This window comes from Balaenoptera borealis (genome assembly GCF_965194805.1).
Source record: "Balaenoptera borealis genome assembly, chromosome: 1".
NCBI classification, from domain to species: domain Eukaryota; kingdom Metazoa; phylum Chordata; class Mammalia; order Artiodactyla; family Balaenopteridae; genus Balaenoptera; species Balaenoptera borealis.
The window spans coordinates 80,218,709-80,243,236 of NC_138860.1; the positions used below are offsets into that span (position 1 = coordinate 80,218,709).

The 24,528-nt window shown below is 48.0% G+C and overlaps 1 protein-coding gene and 1 long non-coding RNA gene across 8 annotated transcripts in view; one reads left to right on the plus strand and one right to left on the minus strand.

The window, feature by feature from the left end:
• LOC309636045 overlaps positions 1-24,528 on the minus strand; it is a 246,301-nt gene that overhangs the window by 49,298 nt on the left and 172,475 nt on the right. The window lies entirely within an intron of this gene.
• On the plus strand, positions 792-18,266 carry LOC309633971 (SLAM family member 8-like). Of its 7 annotated transcripts, none has more exons than XM_082403410.1 (9): positions 792-976; positions 1,857-1,993; positions 3,353-3,466; positions 7,630-8,010; positions 9,596-9,892; positions 11,758-11,892; positions 12,095-12,186; positions 12,463-12,567; positions 13,891-18,266. In XM_082403410.1, exons 3-8 carry the CDS (start codon positions 3,394-3,396, stop codon positions 12,556-12,558), a joined length of 1,074 nt encoding a protein of 357 aa, XP_082259536.1. In that variant the 5' UTR covers positions 792-976; positions 1,857-1,993; positions 3,353-3,393; the 3' UTR covers positions 12,559-12,567; positions 13,891-18,266. The 7 variants fall into 7 exon arrangements, 5 of the variants coding, with proteins under 5 accessions (XP_082259536.1, XP_082259538.1, XP_082259537.1 ...); XM_082403411.1 differs by having other exon boundaries at positions 793-976; positions 14,376-18,266; XR_014247799.1 differs by having other exon boundaries at positions 797-976; positions 12,463-13,013.

Genomic DNA, 24,528 nt, shown 5'->3' on the forward strand with positions numbered 1-24,528 from the left:
GTCACGCTGCCCCTGAAGCCAGCTCAGGGCTCAGACCACAGCAGATGGTGACCTGGACAGGAAATGAGAACCCTGGCTGTGCCGAGGCACAGGTGTGCTCAGTAAATATTTCCTGAGTGGAAACAAGTCATGGGTGCCATGTGAAGCTTAGCTAAAAGCTGCCTGTCTTGCTCAAGAGCATATGTGACACCCCAATGTCCTCACAGGAGGGCTGGGACCAGGGTGAGTCAACAGGACACCCACTGTCAGGTGCCGACCTTGAACTTGCCCCAGCCTGAGAGTGGGGTCTCCTTGCCTCCCTGGTCACAGGGCCTGGGGCCTGCATCAGAAGAGGGGGACAAGAGCCAGTAAACTTGTCACATCACAAATGACCAACAACTTGCTGAAGTGCTGTGGGAGCCCAGTGCAGAGGGCACCTAAGTCATCTGGGGCAGATGGGGCAGGCTCCCAGGGGACCATCTGAGCTGCATCTGGAATGATCGGTGGACATTTGACAGGGGGCGAGAGGGAAGGGTCTTACTCCAGGGAGTGGGAGCAGGTGTGCAGGCTGGAGGCTGATGGGGGTTCTTTCTTAGGCCCATAAAGGATGGGGAGTGACCCCTAAAATGGGGAGGTTTTTCCCAGTTATCTGTTCCTGCTGGGGCTCTCCCTCCCCTCTGTGCTCCCAATGGGAGGGTCTCAAATGTCTGTGGGCACCTTGTCAGGGACTGTGCGTGGGGATCTGCAGAGCCTACTCAGCTCCCTATGGGGTAGAGTAATGTGGTCTGAATGCCTGGGGTGGGTAGAAGGATGTGCTGTGTGTTGTGGTCTGTCCTCCCCCGCTGGACAGAAGAGAGAGGCTGGCAACCAGTCCAGCCAAGAATCGCTGGGGAAATCTAGTGAAAAAGGAGCCCAGCAGAAAGAAGCCAAAAGATGTGGCTGGGGTGAGAGTCACGGGCAAACAGGAGCCCTCCCAGGAGCTGGGGACAAGCTCAGGGTGAGAGCAGTCTCTCCGCTGGTGTTGGGGGGTGGGGGGGGGCGCTTCTCCAGGTTTAAAAGGTAATGTCGTTGGTGTGGCAGATGAGATGGATGTTAAGACTAAGGTGAAAAGACCCTGTGAAAGCTGGACCATGAGACTCCCTAGGAGGATAGTTCACTGCCCCAGGAAGAAGGGCAGGTCCACCAGCCTGCAGCTCACAGACAGTGAGGGTCCCCGGGCCCTGTTGGGAGACCAGCTGAGGCTTCTCAGGCCAGCAGCCTTTGCAGGTCTGGCTGGGCTGGAGGCACAGACCATTTGTGATGTACTGAGTGCAGGAGGAGGAGCTGTGGTTGGACAAAGGCCACCTTGATCTCAGAGGCTGCTGAGTTGCAGCCACAGGCCTTAGTTTTCCTGCCTGGAAAGGTGCTGGGGAGGAGAGAGGCTGCCCTGGGACAGGCCTGGCCTCCCCCTTTCATGTGGCTTCTCAAAGTCTGAAACCATCTTGTGTGGGAGATTCACTGCACCGAGAGGGACTTGGATCTGGAAAGACCATTGGTATGAAAGGACAGGGATCTGGTCCCAGGCCAGGCTCTACTACATATTGGGTTTATTAATTAACCTCTTTGGATCCTCAGTTTCTACATCTGTAAAATGGGAAGATAATTGTAATAATATCTATCTGTCTCTCATAGATGAAAATGCTTTGTGAATTTGAAAGAGGTAGACAGGTTGGGGGTGTTGATGATGATTTAGCTTTCCAGCTGCACAAGGTGGCTGAGATGCTGACTTAAGAAATTTCCAGAAAGTCCCTGGTGTTCTGCCAGCATGGAATGTTTATTGTCTGGCTCTCTTCCGGTGTCCCTGGCCTGTAGCTGCATTGCTGTTTCCCTCTCTCTAGGCTCCTCCTCCCTCCCCAAATCCTGAGCAGATGGTTTACAGACCCAAACACAAGAGGACTAACACAAGAGGACTTATAGGACATGGAAGAGCGAAAATATGAAGCTTGCTCCCCATCACTCTGAGAGGGACCAGTGGGTGAGCTGCCTGGATTTTGACCCCAGACAAGAAGTTTCTCACCACAGTCTCATTACCTTTTGCAGTAATTTCCCCATTACTAGAGGAGGTTGGAGGGAATAAGCCAGTGTTGGATATTCACTTGTCTGGGATTCAGCAGAGCAATTTAAGGAGCACAGAATGGACTCAGGTGACTTGCTTGAGGTCACACAGTGGGATGGGACAGTGGCTGTGATGTTGGGGGTTTTTTTCTAGAGTTTGTTGTCGAGAGTCCAGACCCTACGCCTGATTCACTGTATGACCTTTTGCAATTACACTGCCTCGCTTGGTCTCAGTTTTCACATCCGTAAAATGGGTTTAATACACAGTGCCATGACTACCTTGAGTGCATGGTCATGGGGCCAGTCATGCATGGGGCTCCTCAGCCTTGGGACAGCTGAGGGGGAAGTCTCAGTGGGGATGAGAAGGAGGCACTGCCCAGGAGTTAGGTAGATGGTGCTGCTCCCCTAGGGTGTGGGCCCAAGAGTTCTCCGATGTTGTGGGGTATTCAGTCTGGTGAGAAGAGGCGAGAGCCTGAGCCTCAGTGGGTGGGAGTGAGTCTGAGGCAGCTGAGGCTGTGGCCAGGAGGGGTGTGTAGATATCTATCCCTGCCCCTCTGTGATAGCAGGAGCAGGCCTGGCAGAGGTTTAAAGGGAAATGGTGGGTGTGATGCAGACAAGAGCCTATCAGATACCGTGGGGTCTGGCTTTGCCCTGTGTGTATGTAGGGAGAATAAGTAACACTAGGGGCAGCTGGAAAGCCATAAGGGTGCAAGCAATAAATGCCAATATTTGCATTTGTGATACGGGGAGTTGACACTTCCCCCAAAGAGCTTTGTTCTTTTGCTCATAGCTTCTTACTTAGGCAACTGACATTTGAAGTTTATGGAAAACCAAACTCATTAAACAGTGTAAAGACAGAGGAGACAGCAACCCAAGGCAGCAGAGGCCCAGCCTACCCTGGCTGAAATAGCATGACTTCTGTGCCCAACCATAGGTTGACACTGAAGAGCAAGCTGTCTGGGCTGAGCCTAACCCCAGGGAAACAGGCAAGGGAATTATAGAGAGTGCCAGCGTGGGGAGTGTGAGATCAACAGGCTGGTGTGACCACAGGGATGGGGTATCTCCAGTAGCGAAGTTGTTTATACATTTATTCTGCAATTGTTTATTGAGGTCCTACTGTAAGTGCTGGGGATCGTAATAGGAAACATCTGAGTGGCTTACTACAGGCTTGTGGGCTGGCAACCCAGAGCTAACATGCTAGCCCCGCCCTAGGGGTGGGGAAGAACCTAAGTGTCCCTTTGAGTGACGCTTCCCTTCTCTCCTGCCCCTCCTCCTATAGACCTTTCTTCCACAGCTGCACAGGCAGGCAGGCAGCCTGTGATGGGGCCCTGCTCAGAAGACCCCCATCTCTGCTGGGCCTCCCGGCTCCTGGGATTCACCAGCCTACTCCTCAGTGAGTGGCCCGGGCTCCTGGGAGGGAGGACCTTTGGGGGGAGCAGGGAGGCAATGTCCCCTTTCCACGTCTAAAGTCTTTGGTGAACAAAAAGACAAAACAGCTCTGTAATTATTTAGCAACTACAGTGCATTTGGTTTAGAGCCCTGGGGTGAACAGAAGAACAAAATGGCCTTTTGGTTGTGGCGAGCCTGGGACCCCTGTGCTCAGGCAGCCTTGGCTGCATTAAGGGAAACATTTCCAGGGAGGCGAGGCTGTTTCTGTGCAATAACAGAGAGACTGGGAGAGCATCGAGCTGCCTGGGAAGAGGGAGGGAGACAAAGAAACCCGCTGCTTGGCGTGGAAGGGCTGGGGAATGAAGCTCCCCTGGTCTGGACTCAGAGGGGAACACCTGGCAGCTTGTGCAGTTGTCCTATGGGGGAGGGTGGCAGCCAGAACCCTGTGTCTGACAGGGAGGAAGCAACTCTAGTCTGGGTTTCTTGAGCAAGATGTAAGATGTTGAATACAGTGAAATTCTGCTTTGGTAAAAGGAACAGCAGCCTGTAAAACTTAAGGGTTTCTGTATACCCACGTGTAGAAAGAATATGGAGAAACTACAGAAGGAACAGTAGACTGGTAATGTGGGCTTCAGAAGGGAGTGAACTTGGGGAGAAGAGAAATGGAAGTAGAAACAATAGGGAGTTAAGTGAAAATGAACTGAAGACTGGACAACACCGTAATCACATACAGGACTTCCTGGGAGAGTATATGATTATGTCAAAGGAAATTAAATAAAAACTAATGAGAAAATACTAATACCCAGTGAATTATGAATTCTGGAGAAAGTTGGAAAGCTTTTGTTGTTTTAATTTTTTGTTTTAGTAACCCAGCCACTAAATAAACTTGCAGGAGTTATATGAAATTTAATGAATTAGAGACCTTTTATAAACAGATGTCTTGAAATAAGAATGAGCTTTGTGGGCTTCCCTGGTGGCACAGTGGTTAAGAATCTGCCTGCCAATGCAGGGGACACAGGTTCGAGTTCTGGTCTGGGAAGATCCTACATTCCGCGGAGCAGCTAAGCCCGTGAGCCACAACTACGAGCCTGCGCTCTAAAGCCCGCGCGCCTAGAGCCCGTGCTCCGCAATAAGAAGCCACCGCAATGAGAAGCCCGCGCACCGCAACAAAGACCCGATGCTGCCAAAAATAAATAAATTAAAAAAAAAAAAAAAAAGAATGAGCTTTGTAAAACATGACCTCTTTTTTAACAAGTTAAATTTATGTCTACAGTAAAATGTAGGCCTTCTCTTCAATTTTACATAACTGGAAAATATGTTCTGTTATTTAGAGTTTTCTCCGTAGGCTCTGGGGTTGGAAGATTACATAAGAGAGAGAGAGAGAGAGAAAGAGAGAGGAGGGAAATGGACAAAATTTTAAGTTGATTTGTAAGTGTTAAATTTTATATTATTTACATAAACTTTTACTCTGTCTAGTTTGTAACCATACCCCCCGGCTTTATTTTCTTCTTCAGGATTAGATCTTTTGTAGATCACAGCTCTTGCTGCCTTCCTTCTCTTTCTACGTCTTCTTCCATCTTCCTCACAGCTGGGCTCACCATTCCCTTCTGGGTGGGTCCTTCCTGCAGCCTGAAGGCTGAGCCTCTTCTCTCCCTGGTTCCCTCCTTTCCAGCACATGCGGAGTCTGGTTAGGCTGTTGTCTAACCCTCAGCCGGCCAGAAGTCCCTGCCCTGCTAAACCCCTCTAAGTACTTGCTTCCCCTTTCCCAGGAGAGGAAAGCTGGAGGATGAGCTTCCAGGAACTGCTCTGATCCTGGTGATGAGAGAGCAGTGCTGGGAGGGGAGCTCCTGCGGAGGACAGGGACAGACAGGGTGGGGGAGGTGATGGGCAGCTCCTGCAGAGGAGAAGCACTGGGCTGGGAGACAGGAGCCCTGGCTCCAGGCGTGGCTCTGCCCTATGTGACCCAGGACAAGTTCACCCCCTGGGGCGCCTCCTTCTCTGTGACAGGAGGGGCCTGGGCAGATCCCCCCTAAGACCTGATCTGGAGGAGATGCCTGGTTAAGTGAGTTAGTGACTAAATAAAAACAAAGAAATATCTGAAATGCTTGTGCATATGAAAGCTGGCGCGAGCTGTTCTCTGCTTCCAGCGAGAGCCAGGAATGGGAATAAGTACCGCAGGAGGGAGGCAGGCCTGAGATAATGAGAATTTATTGAATTGGAGAGAGGATTGGGACCTTGGAAGCCAGAGGCCAAGCGAGGCAGATGGATCCTGACCTGGTGGAAGAAGCAGATTGATCATCTCTTCAGGATAAGACACTTTCCCTGGTCCTGTTCTGTCCTACCTTGGTCCCCAGGATGGAAAGAGGGTATTGGGTCCCTGCGGTCTGTGTCTGAAGCGGGAGGGTGGGCTCAGGAGGAGGTGCCACTGAGGCGAATGTGCCCACTGGTCACAGCTCTGCAGGAAAATGACCAAGAAAGGCCTAATGCGGCCTCGTGGGGCCTGGTTAGGGAAGTGCTGTCTTGGTGGCAGGGACAGCAGAGCTCACTAAATGATCACGCTTCCCCTCATATTCTAGTCCCTGGCAGTTAGCCAGAGCCTTGTGACAAATGCTGGCCACAAAGCAAGAGCAGGGATCACGCTAATTCTGGACAGATGCAGTGAAACCTCCTGTGTGATTCTCCTGTCTCCCCTCCCTGCTGCGGGGCTGGGAGCCTGTGAGGGTGCTGTGAGTTCCATGGGTGCAGCTACAAGGAGGTAGAACCTCCGCCCTGTGCGACAGGACCCCTCCTCACTGTCTTATGGAACCTGTGGTGGGGGATATAAACTCCCCTTGTTCTAAGACCCTGAGGTATTGTAACTGTTTGTTATGCAGCACAGCCTAGCCTGTCCTGCCAGCTACACTGTCTAGAAGGAGCAGGAAAGAGAGCAGCCTTCATATCTGTATTAGATATCTACTGCTGTGTAACCTGTCACCCCAAAACTTAGTGCCTTAAGCACCACCAGGCATACTCTCACAGTTTCTGTGGGTCAGGGCCCAGGGGTGAATCAGCTGGGTCCTCTGGCTCAGGGTCTCCCAGCCTGAAATCAAGGTCTTGGCTGGGGCTGCAGCAGCTCAGGGTCAGCTGGGCAGGATCTGCTTCCAAGCCTACTCATGTGATTGCTGATGGGAGGCAGTTCCTGTGTCTGCTGGACTGAGGGTCCCTCTTCCTCGCTGGATGTTGGCCAGAGGCTCCCTCGGTTCCTTGTCACGTGGGCCTCTCCTTAGGACAGCTGACAACATGGCAGCTGGGTTTCTCAGAGCGAGCAAGAGAGAGAGTGAAGGAGAGAGAGAGAGCAAGAGGGAAGTCACAGTCTCCTATAACCTAGTATCACTGAGTGACATTCATCAAGTCTGCTGTGGTCCATTCCTTAGAAGCCAGTCACTAGGTGCAGCCCACCCTCTAGGGGAGGGCATTACACAAGGATGTGAACATGAGGAGACACTTAAGAAACTCCTCCTACAGTTACGCATTTGGTATTGACAGAAACTCTGCTAGGTGCTTTTTTTTTTTTTTAATAAATTTATTTATTTTATTTTTGGCTGTGTTGGGTCTTCGTTGCTGTGCGTGGGCTTTCTCTAGTTGCGGCGAGCCAGGGCTACTCTTCGTTGCGGTGCGTAGGCTTCTCATTGCAGTGGCTTCTCTTGTTGCAGAGCACAGGCTCTAGGTGCACGGGCTTCAGTAGTTGTGGCACACAGACTCAGTAGTTGTGGCTTGCAGGCTCAGTAGTTGCAGCGCAAGGGCTTAGTTGCTCCGCGGCATGTGGGATCTTCCCGGACCAGGGCTCGAAACCATGTCGCCTGCATTGGCAGGCAGATTCTTAACAACTGCACCACCAGGGAAGCCCCTGCCAGGTGCTTTTGATCCATGATCTCATTCAGTTTATACTGTCATTATGAAGCAGGTGAGGAAACTGCAGGTTAGCAAGTTTAAGTAACCTGTTCAAGGTTACAATTCACTAGAGCCAGGACTTAATTCTAGAATTGCTTCAGATTCATTTTACTAGGCTTCCTCCTAAGAATCAAGGGACTATATTGGATGAATTTCATTTAAAAGATGGGTTTTGTGGTTTTCTCCTTTACTGTTACTGAAAAAAAAAAAATACATTTCCTGTTTCCAATGCCCTAGGCATCTGCTGCACTGGGGTCAAGAGTTCTGGGACACATGGTTCTGGAGTTCAGGATTCTGGAGCCCATGTTCATCTGCACAGGGTTCGAGGAGGTTCTGTGTTGTTTCATGTGACCAGGAAGCAAGAAGCTAACCTGGAGGAGGTCACATGGGGCTTTGGCCCTGACTCAAACTACAGAGTCCTGCTGCGAGTCTATGCTGGGGCAGACGCTCCCACTTGGGTCAGCCTCCAGGACAAGTACCAGCAGAGGGTCCATGTGCCCGGCATCTTGTCCCTGAAGATTGAGAACCTGACCCCTGAGGACAGTGGACTGTACCGGGCTCGAGCCAGCTTCACTGGAGGAATAGAACTTAACCAAGTTTTCCCCCTCACTGTCTATGGTAAGTGACAGCACCTGACCCCATCCCATGGCTTACCTCCTTCTTTTATGCTACGAGTTTCACATAGGTCCCATTTTTCAAGATTCCTTCCAGACACCAGCCTTCAGACTCTATTTTCTCCTCTGAAATTAGGGTAAGTGGGTTTACTGCAAATGGTGAGCAGAGCTGAGATTCACAGCAGGGATAAACCACTTTAGTATTTTGGGAGAGGAGAATGGAAATTTGGGGAAATGATATTGCCAAAACAATTATTGTACTTTATAGGTCTAGATTTACTTAATTTGTGTATTAGTTGTCTACTGCTGCTAGAACAAATTGTTATAATTTAGATGCTTAATAAAACACAAATTTATGATCTCACTGTGCTGTAGGTCAGAAGTCAGATACGGGTCTCACTGGGCCCATGTCGAGGTGCTGGCAGGGCTGTGTTCCTTTCTAGAGTTTCCAGAAGGAGATTCATTTATTTGTCTTTTCCACCTTCTAGTGGTTGCTTACATTACTTGGCTCATGACCACCTTCCTCCACCTTCAAAGCAGGTAATAGTGAGACCAATTCTTCTCACATTCTTATCCCTCTGACCTCCTCTTCTTCCTTCTTCCACGTTCAAGGACCCTTGTGATTACATTGGTCCCATCCAGGTAGTCAGAACAATCTCCTTATTTTAAAGTCAGCTGATTAGCAACCTTAATTCTACCTGTTACCTTAATTCCACTTTGCCATGTAACCTAACATATTCACAAGTTCTGAGGATCGACATGGACGTATCTGGGGTCCATTATTCACCTACCACAATTCATAAGCCCACGTAGTTAATGCCTCCTCTCCTTTTACTCAGCACCACCCAAGGCCAGCCTCACTCACAGACTCCACAGATCCAGCTCTAGAAGCCTCAACAGATGTAGGAGAAAGGTTATACTGCAACACTTCCAAAGAACCTCACTTAGTCAACACTTTCTTTCCCTAAAGTCCCTGTCTGCATAAAGGCTGTTACAGCTTTAGGTCCCCATGTGATTTCTAAGACCAACTTATCAATATGTCACTTCTCAAGTTCAGCGGCATATTCTAACCAGACTCAGACTCATCATTCCCAGTTGCTACCACCGCATCTCCCGCAAATGTCTCCACTATTGCGAGCACAGGGCCTTTCTCTGGGCTCCCAGTGCTGGCCAGATGTCCTCCTTCTCTACGGGCTATGCAAACCCAGGCATTATCTGAGCAGGAGAGAGCAAGTCCTGATCTGGGACTAGCCTTTCTGTCCCAGACTTCTTCCCCTTCCAGAGGAAACCCCATTTTCTTAGAAATAATGGGCCTTGGGTAGGTGGGATCCAGGTTTTATTTTCTTGTTGGAGATTTTTAAGGCTTGCTCAATCTAGTGAAATAACATAGGACTTAACTCAGTGGCTCCCTTCTTTATTGTCACTTACTATGTATTAAATATTGGGCAAATTGTGTTTTACTTGTAAAATGCATTCACCATCATTAAAGGGAGGATGCCAGGATTTCAATGAGATACTGGATGAGAATGTGCAGACTGTATTGTTCTCCACTCATGTAAGGCTCCATTCTTTTGTCTCTCTTACCCTAGAGCCGGTGCCCCTTCCCCAGATCCTGTTCAAGTTACCATCCATCACACCAAGCTGGTGCAATGTCACCCTGGAGTGCAGAGCCTCAGGGGCCACAGAGGACCTGAACGTGACCTGGCAGAACAAGGGCCTCCCCAGGGAGCTGGAGCAGAGAGTGACACCGGGACCAGCCTCCAACTCCTGGACCTTGCCTGTGAACCTGCCCCTGAGCCAGCCCAATGCCAGTCTCACCTGTGTGGTCAGCAACCAGGTGGACCAGAAAACTGCCACCTTAGACCTTGGGGAAGTCTGTGTCCATGGTGAGTGTACCTGCCAGAGGGGAGGGGCATTCTCGGAGCTCAGGTGCACTGGGGTGAGGGTTCTGGGCTTTTCTCCCCACTATGTCATGAGCACCACCTTCCATCGGGTCACCGCATACAGGAGTCTGGGAGGTACAGCAAACTCATCTCTGCTTTTCATTGTCACATCCATGCCCGCCTCTCCACACACCCCCTTTTTTCCCCTAAGATACAAGTGTTTTGTTTTTGATGCAAATCTTGTCCACCCAGCTCCAGATGAGCAGCTCCCAGTCCCAGCTGGGCCTGGAGGGAAAGCAGGGGTGGGGTGGGGGAGGTGAGGGGAACTAGGGCTGCAGCCCGCAGAGGTGTTCCCTAGAGATGTATTCCCCTGAGGGCCCACACCTCCCCTGACCCATGCTCCCTGCTGCCTGCGCCTGCCTGCCCGCCTACTTGCTGCTTGCTGGGCATCTCCCTCCTTCCCAGCTGCTGTGGTGCAGTGTCAGAGCTGGTCCAGGGCAATAGCTTTCCAGTACTTCTCCCACCTCATCCATTATCCATAGTGCGTCCACTGGAATCCTTTGAAAAGAAATTGGATCTTGAAATTGGTCTGTGTCATCTGGAGGCGTATGACCCGCTGGCTCCCTGTAGGATTCAGGGCTCAGATGCTCCTCTGCCCATGTTTCTTACCTCATACACTTCACACGGGATTGTTTGCTTGGAGCTCCTGAATGTGTTCTGCTATTATAAGCTTCTGAGCCTCTGGAAATGCTGTTTCCTCTACCATCAGCCATCCCAAGTCAAGAGTCCTTCACTTCCTTGCTTATTCCCGTTCAAGGATTTCCCTCAGGTCATGGGCACGTGACCAGCTCAGTAACGCAGGACCCTGCGCTTGGTTATAATTCTGTTATTAATAAAGTTTGAACAAGGGTGTGTCAATCTCATGTGGCACAGGGCCCTGCAGGTGCTATAACTGTCCTGCCCTCAAGCATCATCCCCTTTAAGGAGCAGTCCGTAGCCACCCCACACGAAATAGCAATGCTGTTTATGGGTTTGTCTCCTCCGTAGCCTGGAACACCTTGAGGGCAGAGGCCATGTCTTGTTCTCCTTTGAATTCATGTACCAAGCAAAGCTCCTGGCACTGTTTGCTCACAGTCAGGATTTCATTGAATGAATGAATGACCTGGTGTCCTGAGTGTAGCCTTGCCCCTCTAACCCATCCCCCCATGAGCTGCTGGGAGGAACTGATGTGTCAGCATCACTTAAAATCCCGCGTTACCCTCCCCTCAACCCCATCCTGGAGTCTCAGATAAAGTTCAATGCTCAGCATGACCCACAAAACCCTCTGGAAAGAGACTCTTCCTCCCTCTGACCCTCCTCACCCGGCCCCTCCCTGCCCTGTCCCTCTCCTGCCTGCTGCAGTGGGATGATGGCAGCTCCCTGGGCTGGCGATTTGACACAGACATTTCTCAAATGTGGTGCCCCTCCTTCCTGGAATTCTGTGCCCACGTTGAATATCTAGTTAACTCCTATTCCTCCCTCAAGACTCAGTTTACGCATCACCTCCTCTGGGAGGCCCTCCCTGAAGACATGTGTACAAGGTGTAAACCTCTGTTGCACTGCAGTCTCTCTGGCTGGCAGACTTTGGTATTTTCTCAGTCTTCCCCCACTGGGTGACCCCATCTTGTTCATCTCGGTACCCCTGGCACCAAGCAGGAGCTCAGGACCTGGTTGAATGGATGAAACTGACATGGTCCTCCCTCTTCAGCTTCTGAACCTGGACCCTTCAGAGCTCTCCACCTGCTCTCTCTCTATCTCCCCTTGGCAATGGGTATCTTAGGTTCTGTCTTTCCTTAACTTTCTTCATTCTCTCTGTGTGAGGGGAACAGATTCACAAGGACAGGTCAGTGCTGACCCCCTGCCAGGCATCCTAGGGGCTGTCGTGGTTGTGCTGTTGATCCTTGGAGGAGGACTGTACCTTTGGAAGACATGTGAGAAGAAGAAGAAAATGCAGACTGGAAGAGGCAGGTTGCACTTCTCCCTCCTGCCCTGATACCTCCCCTCCCCCACTGGACCCTTGGTTCCTTTCCTTCTGCATTTTGCTGCTCAAGGAATCTCTCTGCAGAGGGAATGGTGGGTGTGGCCTTGGCCTTGGGGTTCAGAACAGTGGGGGAGCATACAGGTTTTCAAGGCCCAGGTTCAAGCTCCACTCTGTGTATGACTCAGGTACAGAACTGCAGGAGGACCACAGGGACAATGATAGTGGCATCCAGTATGCGGAGCTGAGCCAGCAGGAGTCTCGAAAGGACATGCACAAGGTGAGAGCTGGGAGCTGTGCCCAGCCTGGGCTCTCCTGGGTCCGTCCTCACCTGGGTCTGGGCCTGTCAACCCAGTCATCTGCCTTTCCCGGCCCCAAGTTAAAACTCTTTCCAGGTGGTCAGTGGTATTTACTGAGAAAATTTATACCTGGGGCCAGTGCAGTGCTGGGCGCTTTGGAGGAATTCACATGCAGCTCATGTCAGCAGCATTGGTTCCATTTGGGTCCCTCTGGGGCCTCTCTCAGCTGTTCTAGGAACTCTGTCTTGCATTCCTAGGGTATTGGTGAACAACATTTAGAAGAAAAGGAGCCTGTTAATACTGTCTACAGTGAGGTCCATAAGCCAGAAAGAGAAGCCATGAAGATAATTTAATTGGAGGAGGTAGGAGAACTGGAACTCCTAGGACACCTCCACTCCGAGCTTGATCCCTGCAGACACCTGCCTCTCTCAGCTCTGGTCCAGCTCCAGCCGCCGTGGTCTGCGTTACTCTGACCCTCCTGCCCTCGACTCCCTGGGCACACATGGCCTTGTCACAGCCTCTGTCACCTCTCCAAGCTGCCTTCCCACTCAGGATCCTCACCCTGCAGGATGCGTGCTCTTTTTCCATCACTGACTCAGCTCCTGATAACTCTCCTCCTGAGGCTTCCCAAAGAGAACCTTCCTGCACATGATAATCCCCACAGCCTCTGCTGAGTGGCTGCCGTGTGTCTTTCTGAGAACACAGCCCAGGCATGGGGACCGTGTAGAAGATATTGACCACGCCGCAGAGGAGGGGGTTAGGACCTTGGTGCTGGAAGCTGAGTTGGGGGTCCGTGGATGCAGCATGGGTAGGTGGGATCCCACAAAGGGCTGGCCTGAGGCTTCCTTTGCACCCTGTATAGGGCAAAAGGTTTGTGTCAAGCGGTGTGTTTGTGTGTGCGTGTGTGTGTGTCTGTGTGTCTGTTGGGGGAGTATCCAGTGTATATTATACATCGGGCCACAGCCCTTTTCCCTGACCACTAGTACTAACCTCAGCTTCAGCTCGTAGACTTCAAATCCACCTCTTGTGGAGTGGGAAAAGGAATGTGTACTGTTTCTGGACCTTCCAAGACTTCTGTTTCTCAGAGAGGGACCCAAGTCGGGACCTGTGTTCTTAGGAAAGCAGCTTCAGCCTTTCCTTGTCTGGGGTCGGGGTACTTGGTTATTAGAATGGAAATGAAGCATGCAGCTCCCGCCTCCCCTTGATGAGGCTGCTGGGAGGGGTGAGGGGTGAGGCTTGTAGGAGGGTCTGAGCCAACCCTCTCCTGCCTCTTCTACTGACCCTCAGCGCCCCACAGCCCTGCTGGCCTCAGATCCTAGGTCAGCCTCCTCTTTGCTCACTCACGTCCCTCTGCCTGAAATGATGGCTCCCTTTCCCTATCCCTTCCTCCCATCCCTGCCTGTTGGAATCCTACCATTCCAACCCAAAACCCCCTTCCAAGTCACATGGTCTACATGTTCGCATAGGTTTGAAAATAGCCTCTCCCACATCTGTCCTTTTCAGACAACTTGGACATAATCAAGGCCCCTGCCATAGGTTTGCTTTGGATTGGTCATGAGTCTTCCCTGCTAACCTCACCTGGGGCTCCCTCAGGAGGGTGCTGGGGCTTTAGGAGGCCAGTGCCAAGGAGACAAGCACCTCTGTCTGTGAAGGGTCTGAGCTACTCTTACTCCCAACTCCCACAGAGACTCAGCAGACAAGACCCAGAGCACAGATGCTGCTGAAGGTCTTTCTGGTAGTGACTCCACAAGGAAGCAAAGAGGACATGATGAACTCCAATGACACCGCCTGGTTTCCCCAACCCACATCCAGCTTCACGTTGCCTGAGGACCTAATGTAGCCGGCACTGTATTGTGTGGAAGCTTCTCCTCTCCCTGGCGGTCCTCACCTCCTCGAAGCCTGTACCTTCCGCCTTGAGTCCCAGCTCTTGAATCGGAGATGGATTCACTCTGATACTATGATCTGTGATCCTTTGTCTGCTGGCCTAGATTCCTAGGTCTCTTGGTTCCCCTCCCAGCTCAGCAAGCTCAGCTGCTTCACTTCTGACCTCAGAAAGCCAAGCTCTGAGCTAAAGGCTTGAGTGTTATGCTAGGATCCTGCTAGATGGTGCATGAATAAGAGAGGAGCAGAGTTTCCATAATAAGGCTCTTTCTAACCTCTTTCTGCTCAGGCTGAACAGAAGGCTGAGAAGGAAAAAGATGACATCTCTCACTGGCATCCCAGGTGACCGATCATGGCTGGGTATCAGTGCCCATCAGTCCAGAAGCAGTGTAAGATGTGACCACTCATTGACCCCTCCCACCCCCCACCTAAAGCAGAAGAGAAAAAAAAATGAAAGAGGAAGGGAACTTGACTTTCCAAGCCTATCATGAACCAGGTTTTGTCCCAGGCATTTTATAAATATCATTTCTTCTTATTCTTACAAGAACACTCTAGGGTAGGTATTACTATCCCCATTTTGCAGGACAAGTAACCAATGTCCCAAAATAGTTGGTGGCAGAGCAAAGCCTTAAATCCAACACTGGACAATTCCAGCATTCATATCTTATCCTTTGCCACATGGTCACTGAAGACCTTGTAATCCTGGAGTATTCAGAGGAGAATATCCTCCATTTGTTCCTCTTCCAAGGATCCTGGTCTTCTGACTCAGGTGCCCCAACTTGGAATGAGTTCATCCTGATGATGGATGGAGCAGTTGGTGGTTGAAAGAGGAATTGTCCCTTCAGTGGACAGTGGAGTAGGAGATGTGGGTGGGAGACATGGAATGAGAGACCCTGCCCTCTGGCTCAGATGAGACATTCAAAGCAGAGATGTTTCTTCCTCTTGGGTCTTGTGGGAGTTACTTCCTCTCATTCAATGTGTGTTGTGGCTTTCAGCATCCCTATTCTCAAGCCAACTTCCTTATCCATTATTATTCATAACTTCATTCAACAATTATGTGAGGCAGAAATCCTCAGTGTACAAATGGAAAATTAAAATCCAGAGATGTTAAGTACCCTACGGAAGTTCTCCCAAGTGTAAGTGATGTAGGCATATCAGGGGGTAATAATTTCACACATTGTGATTCCTTTCTCTCTGTCATCCCAGACATCCAACCAGTTACCGTCTTCCATTGGGTTATTCTTCATAAAGCTTCTTGTACTCCGTTCTCCTCTTATTCTTTCATTCCCATCTTATACCTGCAGCTGCACCATTTTTACATTTCCACCAGCAATGTATGAGAATTTCTCCACATCATCTCCAACTCTTGTTATTTTTTGATTGTAGCCAACCTAGTGCTGGTGAAGTGGTATCTCATTGTGGTTATGAATTGCATTTCTCAAATGATTCATGTTGAACATGTTTTCATGAGCATATTGACCATTTGTATACTTTATTTGAAGAAATTTCTTTCTCTCTCGAACTGTCTCTTGTCATCCATTGCCCCTACCTCTCCATTGAGTCTGCTTTTGTCCAGTCACCAGGGAACTTCATGTTGTTAAATCCAGTGGTCAATTCTCAATCCTCATTTCCCATAACTTCTCAGCCGCAGTGGACCTATATTTTCTAGAAACACTGTTTTCACTTTGCATTCACTATTCACATTATTTTCCTCCTACTGGGTGGTTGCTCCTTAGTTTCCTTTATCAGTATCTTTCCGTTATCTCCAACTTCTAAATTTTGGAATAACCCAGGGTTCATACCCAGACCACCCAGACCACGTCTCTTCACTGTCTACACTCATTTCTTTTTGACGTTACGGCCATGCAGTAATCCCATGACTACATGACCTTATGTGGCAAAAGGGACTTAAAGATATGATCCCTCCCCTGGACTCCACATTGTAAATATCCAACGGTTTACTTGACATCTCCACTTGCGCGTATAACAAGCATCCCCATCTTGACATGTCTAAATTCAAACTCCCCAAACATGCTTCCTATACAATTTCTGATCCCTCCAAACGTCACCTCAATCCTTCCATTTTTTCTGGCCACAAAACCTTGGTGTCATCCTTGACTTCATTCTTTTTCTCACACCCCACCCTCTATCTCTATTAGAAAATACTGATATCTTTTCATTCTATATATATTCAAATATTTAATTTCATATACCTATATGAAAAAATTACATTTATAATAAAATACCTCTCACCACCTCCCTAGTCCAATAGGGTCATCATTTCTCACCTGGATTACTGAAGTAGCCTCTGAGTCTCTTACTTTTGTCTTTAATCCTTTAATGTCTATTTTCATAATATCACCCAGATTTATCTTTTCAGAACCTAAGTTATGTCACATTACTCGTTAGCTCAGAACTACCCCATGGGCCCACTTTATCTGGAAGGCCCTGTATCAGCTGACCTCATCTCCCATGCTCCCCTCCTTCCTAATCCACTCTAGGACACTGGGCTCCTTGCCATTCCTTCAATACTACATGCATACTCCTTCCACAAGGCCTTTGCTCTCTAGAATTCTCTTCCTCTAGGTATCCACATGTCTCATCTCCTCACCTCCTTCAGGTCTCTGTACAGATGTTAACTCTTCAGTAAGACCTACCCTGACCTCCCTATATAAAACTGCAAACTCTTCCTGATGCCCTCCTCCCTCCTCCATGGTCTATTTTTCTCCATAGTACTTTCACAAGGCTGTGTGACAGGATACATTTATTCTGGGCTGTAGTTTAAAGACAGGTGGGTATTGAGGCCTCAAAGTATAAACTGCAGTCCTATTACGCAAATACCATTATTATTCCCAGGAAACTGCAACACTGATAAATTAATGAACTTACTCAATGTCACATAACTAATAGGTGGCAGAGCTGGAATTGAAATCTTGGAGTTGGATTCTAAAGCTCTTAACCACTGTATACTAGTTAAATAAAGTATACTCTCTCCACATGAGGGAATACTATTTATGTAATAAGGAGAATAAGTTACAAATTACATCTTTATATATTTGAACGTAAAGTTGCCCATGAAATATTAAATGAGTTATGGAACATGCATAGTGTTATCCTATATTGTAAATATATATAAATATGTTTATGTAGGCATAAAATAGTCTAAAAGCTAGTAGGTTAAGAAGTTAACAGTGGTTATCTTCTGTGGTCTGTCTCTTTCTCTGTATCATCAGTTTCTTTATAACACTAATCAAACAAATTACCTATTAAAAATTTTTAGCAGGACAGTGACATGATCAGAGCTGTGCTTCAGATAGATAAAGCCATATATACACCAACAGGAAGTTTATCATCTAAACCAGTTAACGTACTTATGCTTATTTTTACTTTCTTTTGTATTGATTGATGCCTTCAGGATCTTTATTGAAATAACCCCAAATATGTCTAGATCTGTCTTTATAGTACAGGCAAAGTGGTCTGATTGATCCAAATGGACGCTCCCCGTGAATTGCGTACAATCTGGGCTGTTCATTAGATCAACTGGAGAGCTTTCAGGAACAGATACTTGGACTCTATCCTGAAACTGGGCACCATCTATATTTTTTAAAAACTCAATAGGTGATTCTGATTCATGATCAGGCTTTAGAACTGAAACCTTGGGCCTACATGAACTCTCCATAAAATTCAAATGGGAATGTACATGGCAAAGAAAGGCTGTGAGTTTGTCTTCCAAGATGTTTCTCAGTGTGTGCTAGTATGTAGGTCAGTAAATGTTGGTTGAGTGAAGGAATGAGTGAATGACAAAGCCCTACAGTTTGGCATTACAGTTGACTCTTGAACAACGTAGGGGGCTCCCACCCCCTGAGCAGTCAAAAATTCACATAAAACTTTACAATCAGCCCCCTGTATTCATAGTTCCACATCCACGGGTTCAAGCATCCATGGATCATGCAGTACTGTTGTACACGTTTATTGAAGAAAATCAGCATATATGTGGACCTGCGCAGTTCAAACTCATCTGGTTCAAGGGTCAACTGTACTTTGATGTGTTCACCATGTGTTCAGAGTCTGACATGTAGATTCTTAGCCAAAGCCCAGAATTTCCATTTCATCCATTGCCCTTTTGCCTTGGGGATGCAAAATCTTGATAATAAATGTTAAAAGACACTGGTAAACAAAACCAGAATGCATATTTATTCATTTACAGTGAGAAGTATACTTGCTAACTGGGCTAGATATCCCTGTTAGCCTGACCAGGGCATCCTCTTCCCAAAGATAGGCCACATTGGAAGCCGAGTTACCACTGGACTACACGGGGAGCCCTGAGTCAGGCCAGGTAAGCAGATGCTGCCGGCATGGATCCCAGTGGCCTTCTCATCTGAGCTCTCCATCTCCATGGTAGGACTTACCTGCCCAGGGCATGGGATTCTCCTGCCAGCCTGATGGAGCACTTCGTTTGCCTCTGTCACTCATCTCTCGTTATGCCCCATTTCTTATTAACCATCCTTCTGATTGACATTCTTTCTTTGGTCACGTGCCTATGTGAGATTAAGACTTGCCTTGATCTCAACTGGAATTGCTATATCTCTCCCATGATCCAGATATATAGCGTTTTATTTAATCTCCAAAAGTAAAAAAAAAAAATCCCTCCAAATCATCTACCCTTATTTCTCTCATTTCCAAATTGTAGTAGAGGATGTGTAGGGCGAAGACACTCCCTCAATACACCACCTGCCACCAGGTGAGCCACCAAATAGCTTTTGCAAATAGACTAAAAGAGAAAAGCTATAAACTGGTTAATGGAATTCTGTGGCTCTCAGGGCTGGACACATCACCTAATTTATCACTTACCCTTTCAGCAAGATCCTCTCATATTTAAAACAGCCAAACAACAATAATAACAAGAAAAACTCTTGAGAGAATGTAGTGCATAATTAATGTCTATTCAATTTTAAATCTTTATTAAATGGACAATTTCTAGAAAAATATGACTTGATAAAATTGATCTACATGTGTGTATAAACCTCAAAAAATGAACATAGAAAATATTATAAAACTTACATAAGTATTTTCTCCTTTGATGACATAAGAGGCAAAGCCTATTCACAAAGCCTAATGTGAATTCCTCACATCTTTAAAGAATAGATAATTTTTGTGCTAGCAAATTTTTTTTTAACTTGCCAGAAGATAGAAAGCATTCATTTATGATTCAGAAAACTTGACAAAGCATGAAAAAGGAAATAGTTGTCCAGGCTGCTTGGACACATGTAATTTCCCTTCTTCTGCTGGAGATTTTCCTTGGTGAGCTCAATTTCCAGCTTCCCAGGGAGGCTGAGGAGCAGAAGAGCTTTTGCCAGGATCATCCACAATAACGGAAATAAGAATAGAGTTGTAGTCTCTGTTGGGTCAGAAACAGGGCAGGGAGTGAGAAGCTTCGGGGTGATGTATCCTGGGCTGGCCACGTTCCCTGTGGTGTACTGGCTCAACACAAGGCACTCTACTCCAGCTGATGGTTCTGGAGAAACTGGGATTTTGGGGCTCAAAATAATCTGATTTTGCCAAAAAGTTTTCCTAGAATCTAAGAATGTCCATGTTGGACGAAACTCACTGTGGAGTCTGACCCCATTCTGAGCTTTATAACTACCCACCAAGTGATTTTACCTGTAGTTTCACTCCACCAGTGACATGAGGTCACTGTGCCCCAAAGCATCCATTCCAGTTTTGGATGACTGACTATAGAAAACTCTCCTCTAATATCATGAGTCAAAACCTGCCTCTCCTTATTTGCTCATTACAAATATGATTCCTTGTCTACTCAATGGCCCTTCAAGTGGGATTTAGAGCAGAGCAGAGATAAACATCAGTGCCTGGTACAGCTGTTCTACCTCCCCCCATAATTTCCTGGGTCATATGCCAACCTTTATTATCTCTGATTCCCATCTCATCTGGTACTGTCCCAAGGGCTGGGGAGGTTGGAATCATACTTCTTGACAATGATGAGCACCGACCTACCATACCCCCAATCTCCTGGGAAATGAATGTCTGCAGAGGTGGGCACACTCACTTTGCCAGGCGCACTCTTAATCCCAAGAGAGTTCCCCAAGGTCTATGGTGGCAGTTTTCTGGTCCACATGGTTGTTGAGCACACAGGTGAGGCTGGAGTTGGGCTGGCTTAGGGGCAGGCTCAGAGCTTGGTCGCAATGTTCCTCTGTTCCAGCTCCCTGGGGAAGCCCTTGCTTACCCAAGTCACCTTCAGGTCCTCTGTGGCCCTGCACTTCCAGGGTGACATTGCACCATCCTGGTGTGATGGATAGTTAGTCGGCCTGGATCTAGGAAAGGGGCACAGGCTCTGGGGCAGGAGGGAACAAAAGCTTATTATTGTATTTGCAGAGCATGTTATTCACCCACTATCATGTAGTTTCTGAGCAGTCAGCTGGGAAGGCAGGGCATTTCACAGCCAAAGAAACTGAAGCCTAGAGAAATGTGAAATAGTTTGCAAAATTATATAATGAGAAAGTAATACTGAATCTCAGTTTTAGAGAAGGGAAGGCAGCCAGTCTATCAACTCTCTTCACTACCCGTACCCCCAACTGTCACCACACACGGCTTGAAATCACACCTGCTTGCCCTCCACATGCATTATCAGAACCTTCACAATCTCCATAGCACTCAGAGGGTGTAATGAAACTTCTTGGGCAAATACTTCCCATGGGTAGAATTTTTAAAGAAGGTTCTGAAAACTGGTTTGAGAGTCTTAACCCTCTCTCACCCAAACTGAAGACATACAAAGTTTAGGATTTGGAGATAAGCAGAAAGAGATTTTATTTGGAGAGAGCTGTGAGTTCCTTTCTAACATGATGGGTGCCTACCTCTCACCTCAACATGGTGATAGGGGCTTCAGTGAGATGATTCTGAGAACTTGATGTGTGTCCTCTGCAGCTTGGGGATGCACTGGACAAGTGTCTGATTTATACCTGAGAAGCTGAAGGAATAAAATGCTGCAGAGACAGCCTATAGTAGTAAAATATTGGCTGCCAATAGGGAAGAAATTGCAAAGGCATTGATGAGTCAAATGAGCATGCTTTTTATCAACTAGAAGTAGGGCCTTAAAAGAACTTTGACAAGAAGGGCATCTAGAGAGGCAACAGATTCCCAACAAAGAGAATCTTGGCTGGTCCATGTGGAAATGGACCAGCCAAGACCAGCAACCAAAGAGAAAGATATAGGTGGTCATTCTGAGAGTGTCACCTATGACAGGGTGGGTGAGATCCCCAGCATGGGAGAGGAGAGGTATCCAAGGAACCTATGAAAATGCCCCGTGAGAGGAAGAACCAGCAGCCTAAATGCTATCACACCCAGAGAACCCAAGTGCTAGATCTCCACAACAGGATGAGTCAAGGAAGGTCCTTCCTGTTGCCTCCAACTTCCATCTTCCTTACTGCTCCTCCTTCCCTCCCCGTCCCTGTAGAGTGGGGAAGAGAGCTCAGTTTATTTTGCTGTTCTCTGTGATACTTGTGGGCCTTTGCCAAGGAAATTTGCCCTGGTCTTTGGGTCTCACTGTCTACCCTCTGCTGCATCTGCTACTGATGTGGGTGTTCCTGCTTGTCTTGGGCTTGTGTGGGCAACACTGGGGACGTCCTTGGTCCCTGCCACGGCCTCCCCTGTAGTGAGGTCCCTGCACTCTGACCTTTCTTATTCTGAACTCAGGCACTTTCTGGCCCATGGCCCCTCTCAGCACCTCATCTCCCCTCTAGGAGCCCACGAGAACGTCTGAACCTCCCCAACATGGAACGCAAGCTAAGGGGAACTTGTAGCACTTCTAGAGGCCCTTTAAAGCCCAAACACACAAACACACATGGCCCAATTTACTAAACATGACTCCCTAGGAGGAGGTACTACCCTCCCAAAGAAGAAGGAAGTAGGACGGAAGCTTCTTCTGCTTTTGCATTCCTGCTCATCTTATCTGGAATTCCTATCACCTGGCTGGCTCCTCACCCCCTGCCACATAGCCTTCTTCTGTTGAGCCCCTAGGGAATGGCATGTCACATTCTGTTTAAGTTTTAATTACAGTCTCATCCTTTATGCATTTTTTAAAATAAATTATTTTATTTTTGGCTGCATTGGGTCTTCGTTGCTGCACATGGGCTTTCTCTAGTTGCGGTAAGCAGGGGCTACTCTTCATTGCGGTGCACGGTCTCTAGGCGCACGGGCTTCAGTAGTTGTGGCATGCAGGCTCAGTAGTTGTGGCTCGTGGGCTCTAGAGCACAGGCTCAGGAGTTGTGGCACACGGGCTTAGTTGCTCCACGGCATGTGGGATCTTCCCGGACCAGGGCTCGAACCCGTGTCCCCTGCATTGGCAGGCGGATTCTTAACCACTGTGCCACCAGGGAAGCCCCCTTTATGCATTTTTAATGATTACTTAATTTCAGAGAGATATATAAAACCGCTCTCGTGTCCTACCTGGCGTCTTTTTAGTTTGTGATTTGCCAAATGAACTCTCTTCTCTTAGTCTATAATCTTGGTTTGGGAGCACACAAATCTCTTTTGTTCTGTCAATAAAATATGGCTCTTGCCTATTTTGGAAGCCAAAAGATGAACATGGATTTGCACATTCTCAGCGGGGTTCTGACCTCTGCCTTGAGCATGGCTGTCTCAGCCCCAAGTGTTGGAGGGTGTGGGAGTAATGATTACAGGAGTGGAAAAATACTTTGGAATCCTCCAGAGGAGAAGACACATGAACTGACTCAGGAGTTCCTCCTTACAATCTAACCACACAACAAAACTTGATTAAATGTAATTAAAATGTTTTAATTATGCCACTTAAGTTCAGAAACAAAAGGGAACTCAGTGTTGAAGAGCTGAGTGGAATTTGAAGTTCAGGTGTCCCAGTGGGTTATCAGAACCAGAAATATACCTTAGAGGCCAATGTTACATGTCTGTAAGTGGGGATGAAGTGTAAACGTGGCCTTGAGCTTGTAGGGATGCTGCAAAAAGATAAGAGGCTGGGTGAATTAGGGTAAGAAAGTGTCTGTCTTCTGTCATGGGAAGCCAGCATGGGGGCTGCAACCTGCCCTGTTCCATGAGAGGAACGTGAGAAATTGGAATCCAAGCCTTCATTGTGTGTGGGTGTGGATGTGAATTCTAACTACATGCTAGAAATCAGAGCCCAGAAACTATCTTAAAACTAGGTGGCGCTTATAAAGACCCAAGCTGGGGCAAATACTAAACTGATTCATGTGGAGACTTCCACATCAGGGTACATGTGTAGACTAACTGCTCAAAAGGATTAAGGAAGGAATCAGGCCTATAATGCAAAAATAAACACTTTGAAGAAATAACAGACATAAGGGAGTGGGAAGAAGAAGAAATTTTTTTTTTAAGAGATTGGAGTTTATTTATTTATTTATTTATTTATTTATTTATTTATTTATTTATTTATTTTTGGCTGTGTTAGGTCTTCGTTTCTGTGCGAGGGTTTTCTCCAGTTGCAGCAAGCGGGGGCCACTCTTCATCACGGTGCGCGGGCCTCTCACTATCGCGGCCTCTCTTGTTGCGGAGCACAGGCTCCAGACGCGCAGGCTCAGTAGTTGTGGCTCACGGGCCTAGTTGCTCCGCGGCATGTGGGATCTTCCCAGACCAGGGCTTGAACCCGCGTCACCTGCAGTGGCAGGCAGATTCTCAACCACTGAGCCACCAGGGAAGCCCCTTGGGTTTGTTTTGTAGGTCCTTTTCTTCTCTTGTGTTTCCCACTTAGAGAAGTTCCTTTAGCATTTGTTGTAGAACTGGATTTAGTGGTGCTGAATTCTCTTAGGTTTTGCTTGTCTGTAAAGCCCTCGCGCAGAAATGAAGACCCAACACAGCCAAAAATAAATAAAAATAAAATAAATAATAAAAAGGCAGCATAGTGTTTAAAAAAAAAAAAAAATAGAGTCACACCCAGGAAGTGCCCTCCCTCCCACATAAGTCTGGCCAGGGCCCTCCAAGTGAGAGCTCTTTCTGCCCCCACTGCTCCCCAGCCCTTGTCCCATGGCAGACGTGGGAGGGCAGTAGGCTCGAGGCAGAGGAGGTCTGGCTGTGGTGGGCAGTGTTACAGCAACCCCACGGAGTCACGTGGGCTAGGAGTCTAGGTCTCTCTTCTAAGGACAAAGAGTAGGGAAGTGAAGCAGCAAAGGTGGTCTGAAGGTGCTCATGAATTTCTTGCAGTCTATGGTGGAGGGTAAGGATGACAAGGCTGTCCCTGAAGGCCAAGGCCTGGGCATGGCGGTGGAAGCTGAGGTCCCTGTGCAGCTGCTCCAGAGCCCTTCCCTACAGCGGAAAAAGGCCAACTCCTCGGACAACTCACTGGCAACTCCCTAAGAAGTCATTACCACAGCTATTACCAGAGCTCTGAGAAATCACCTTCTGGTACACACAGGGCCACTTTCCCGGGCGTGGCACAACCG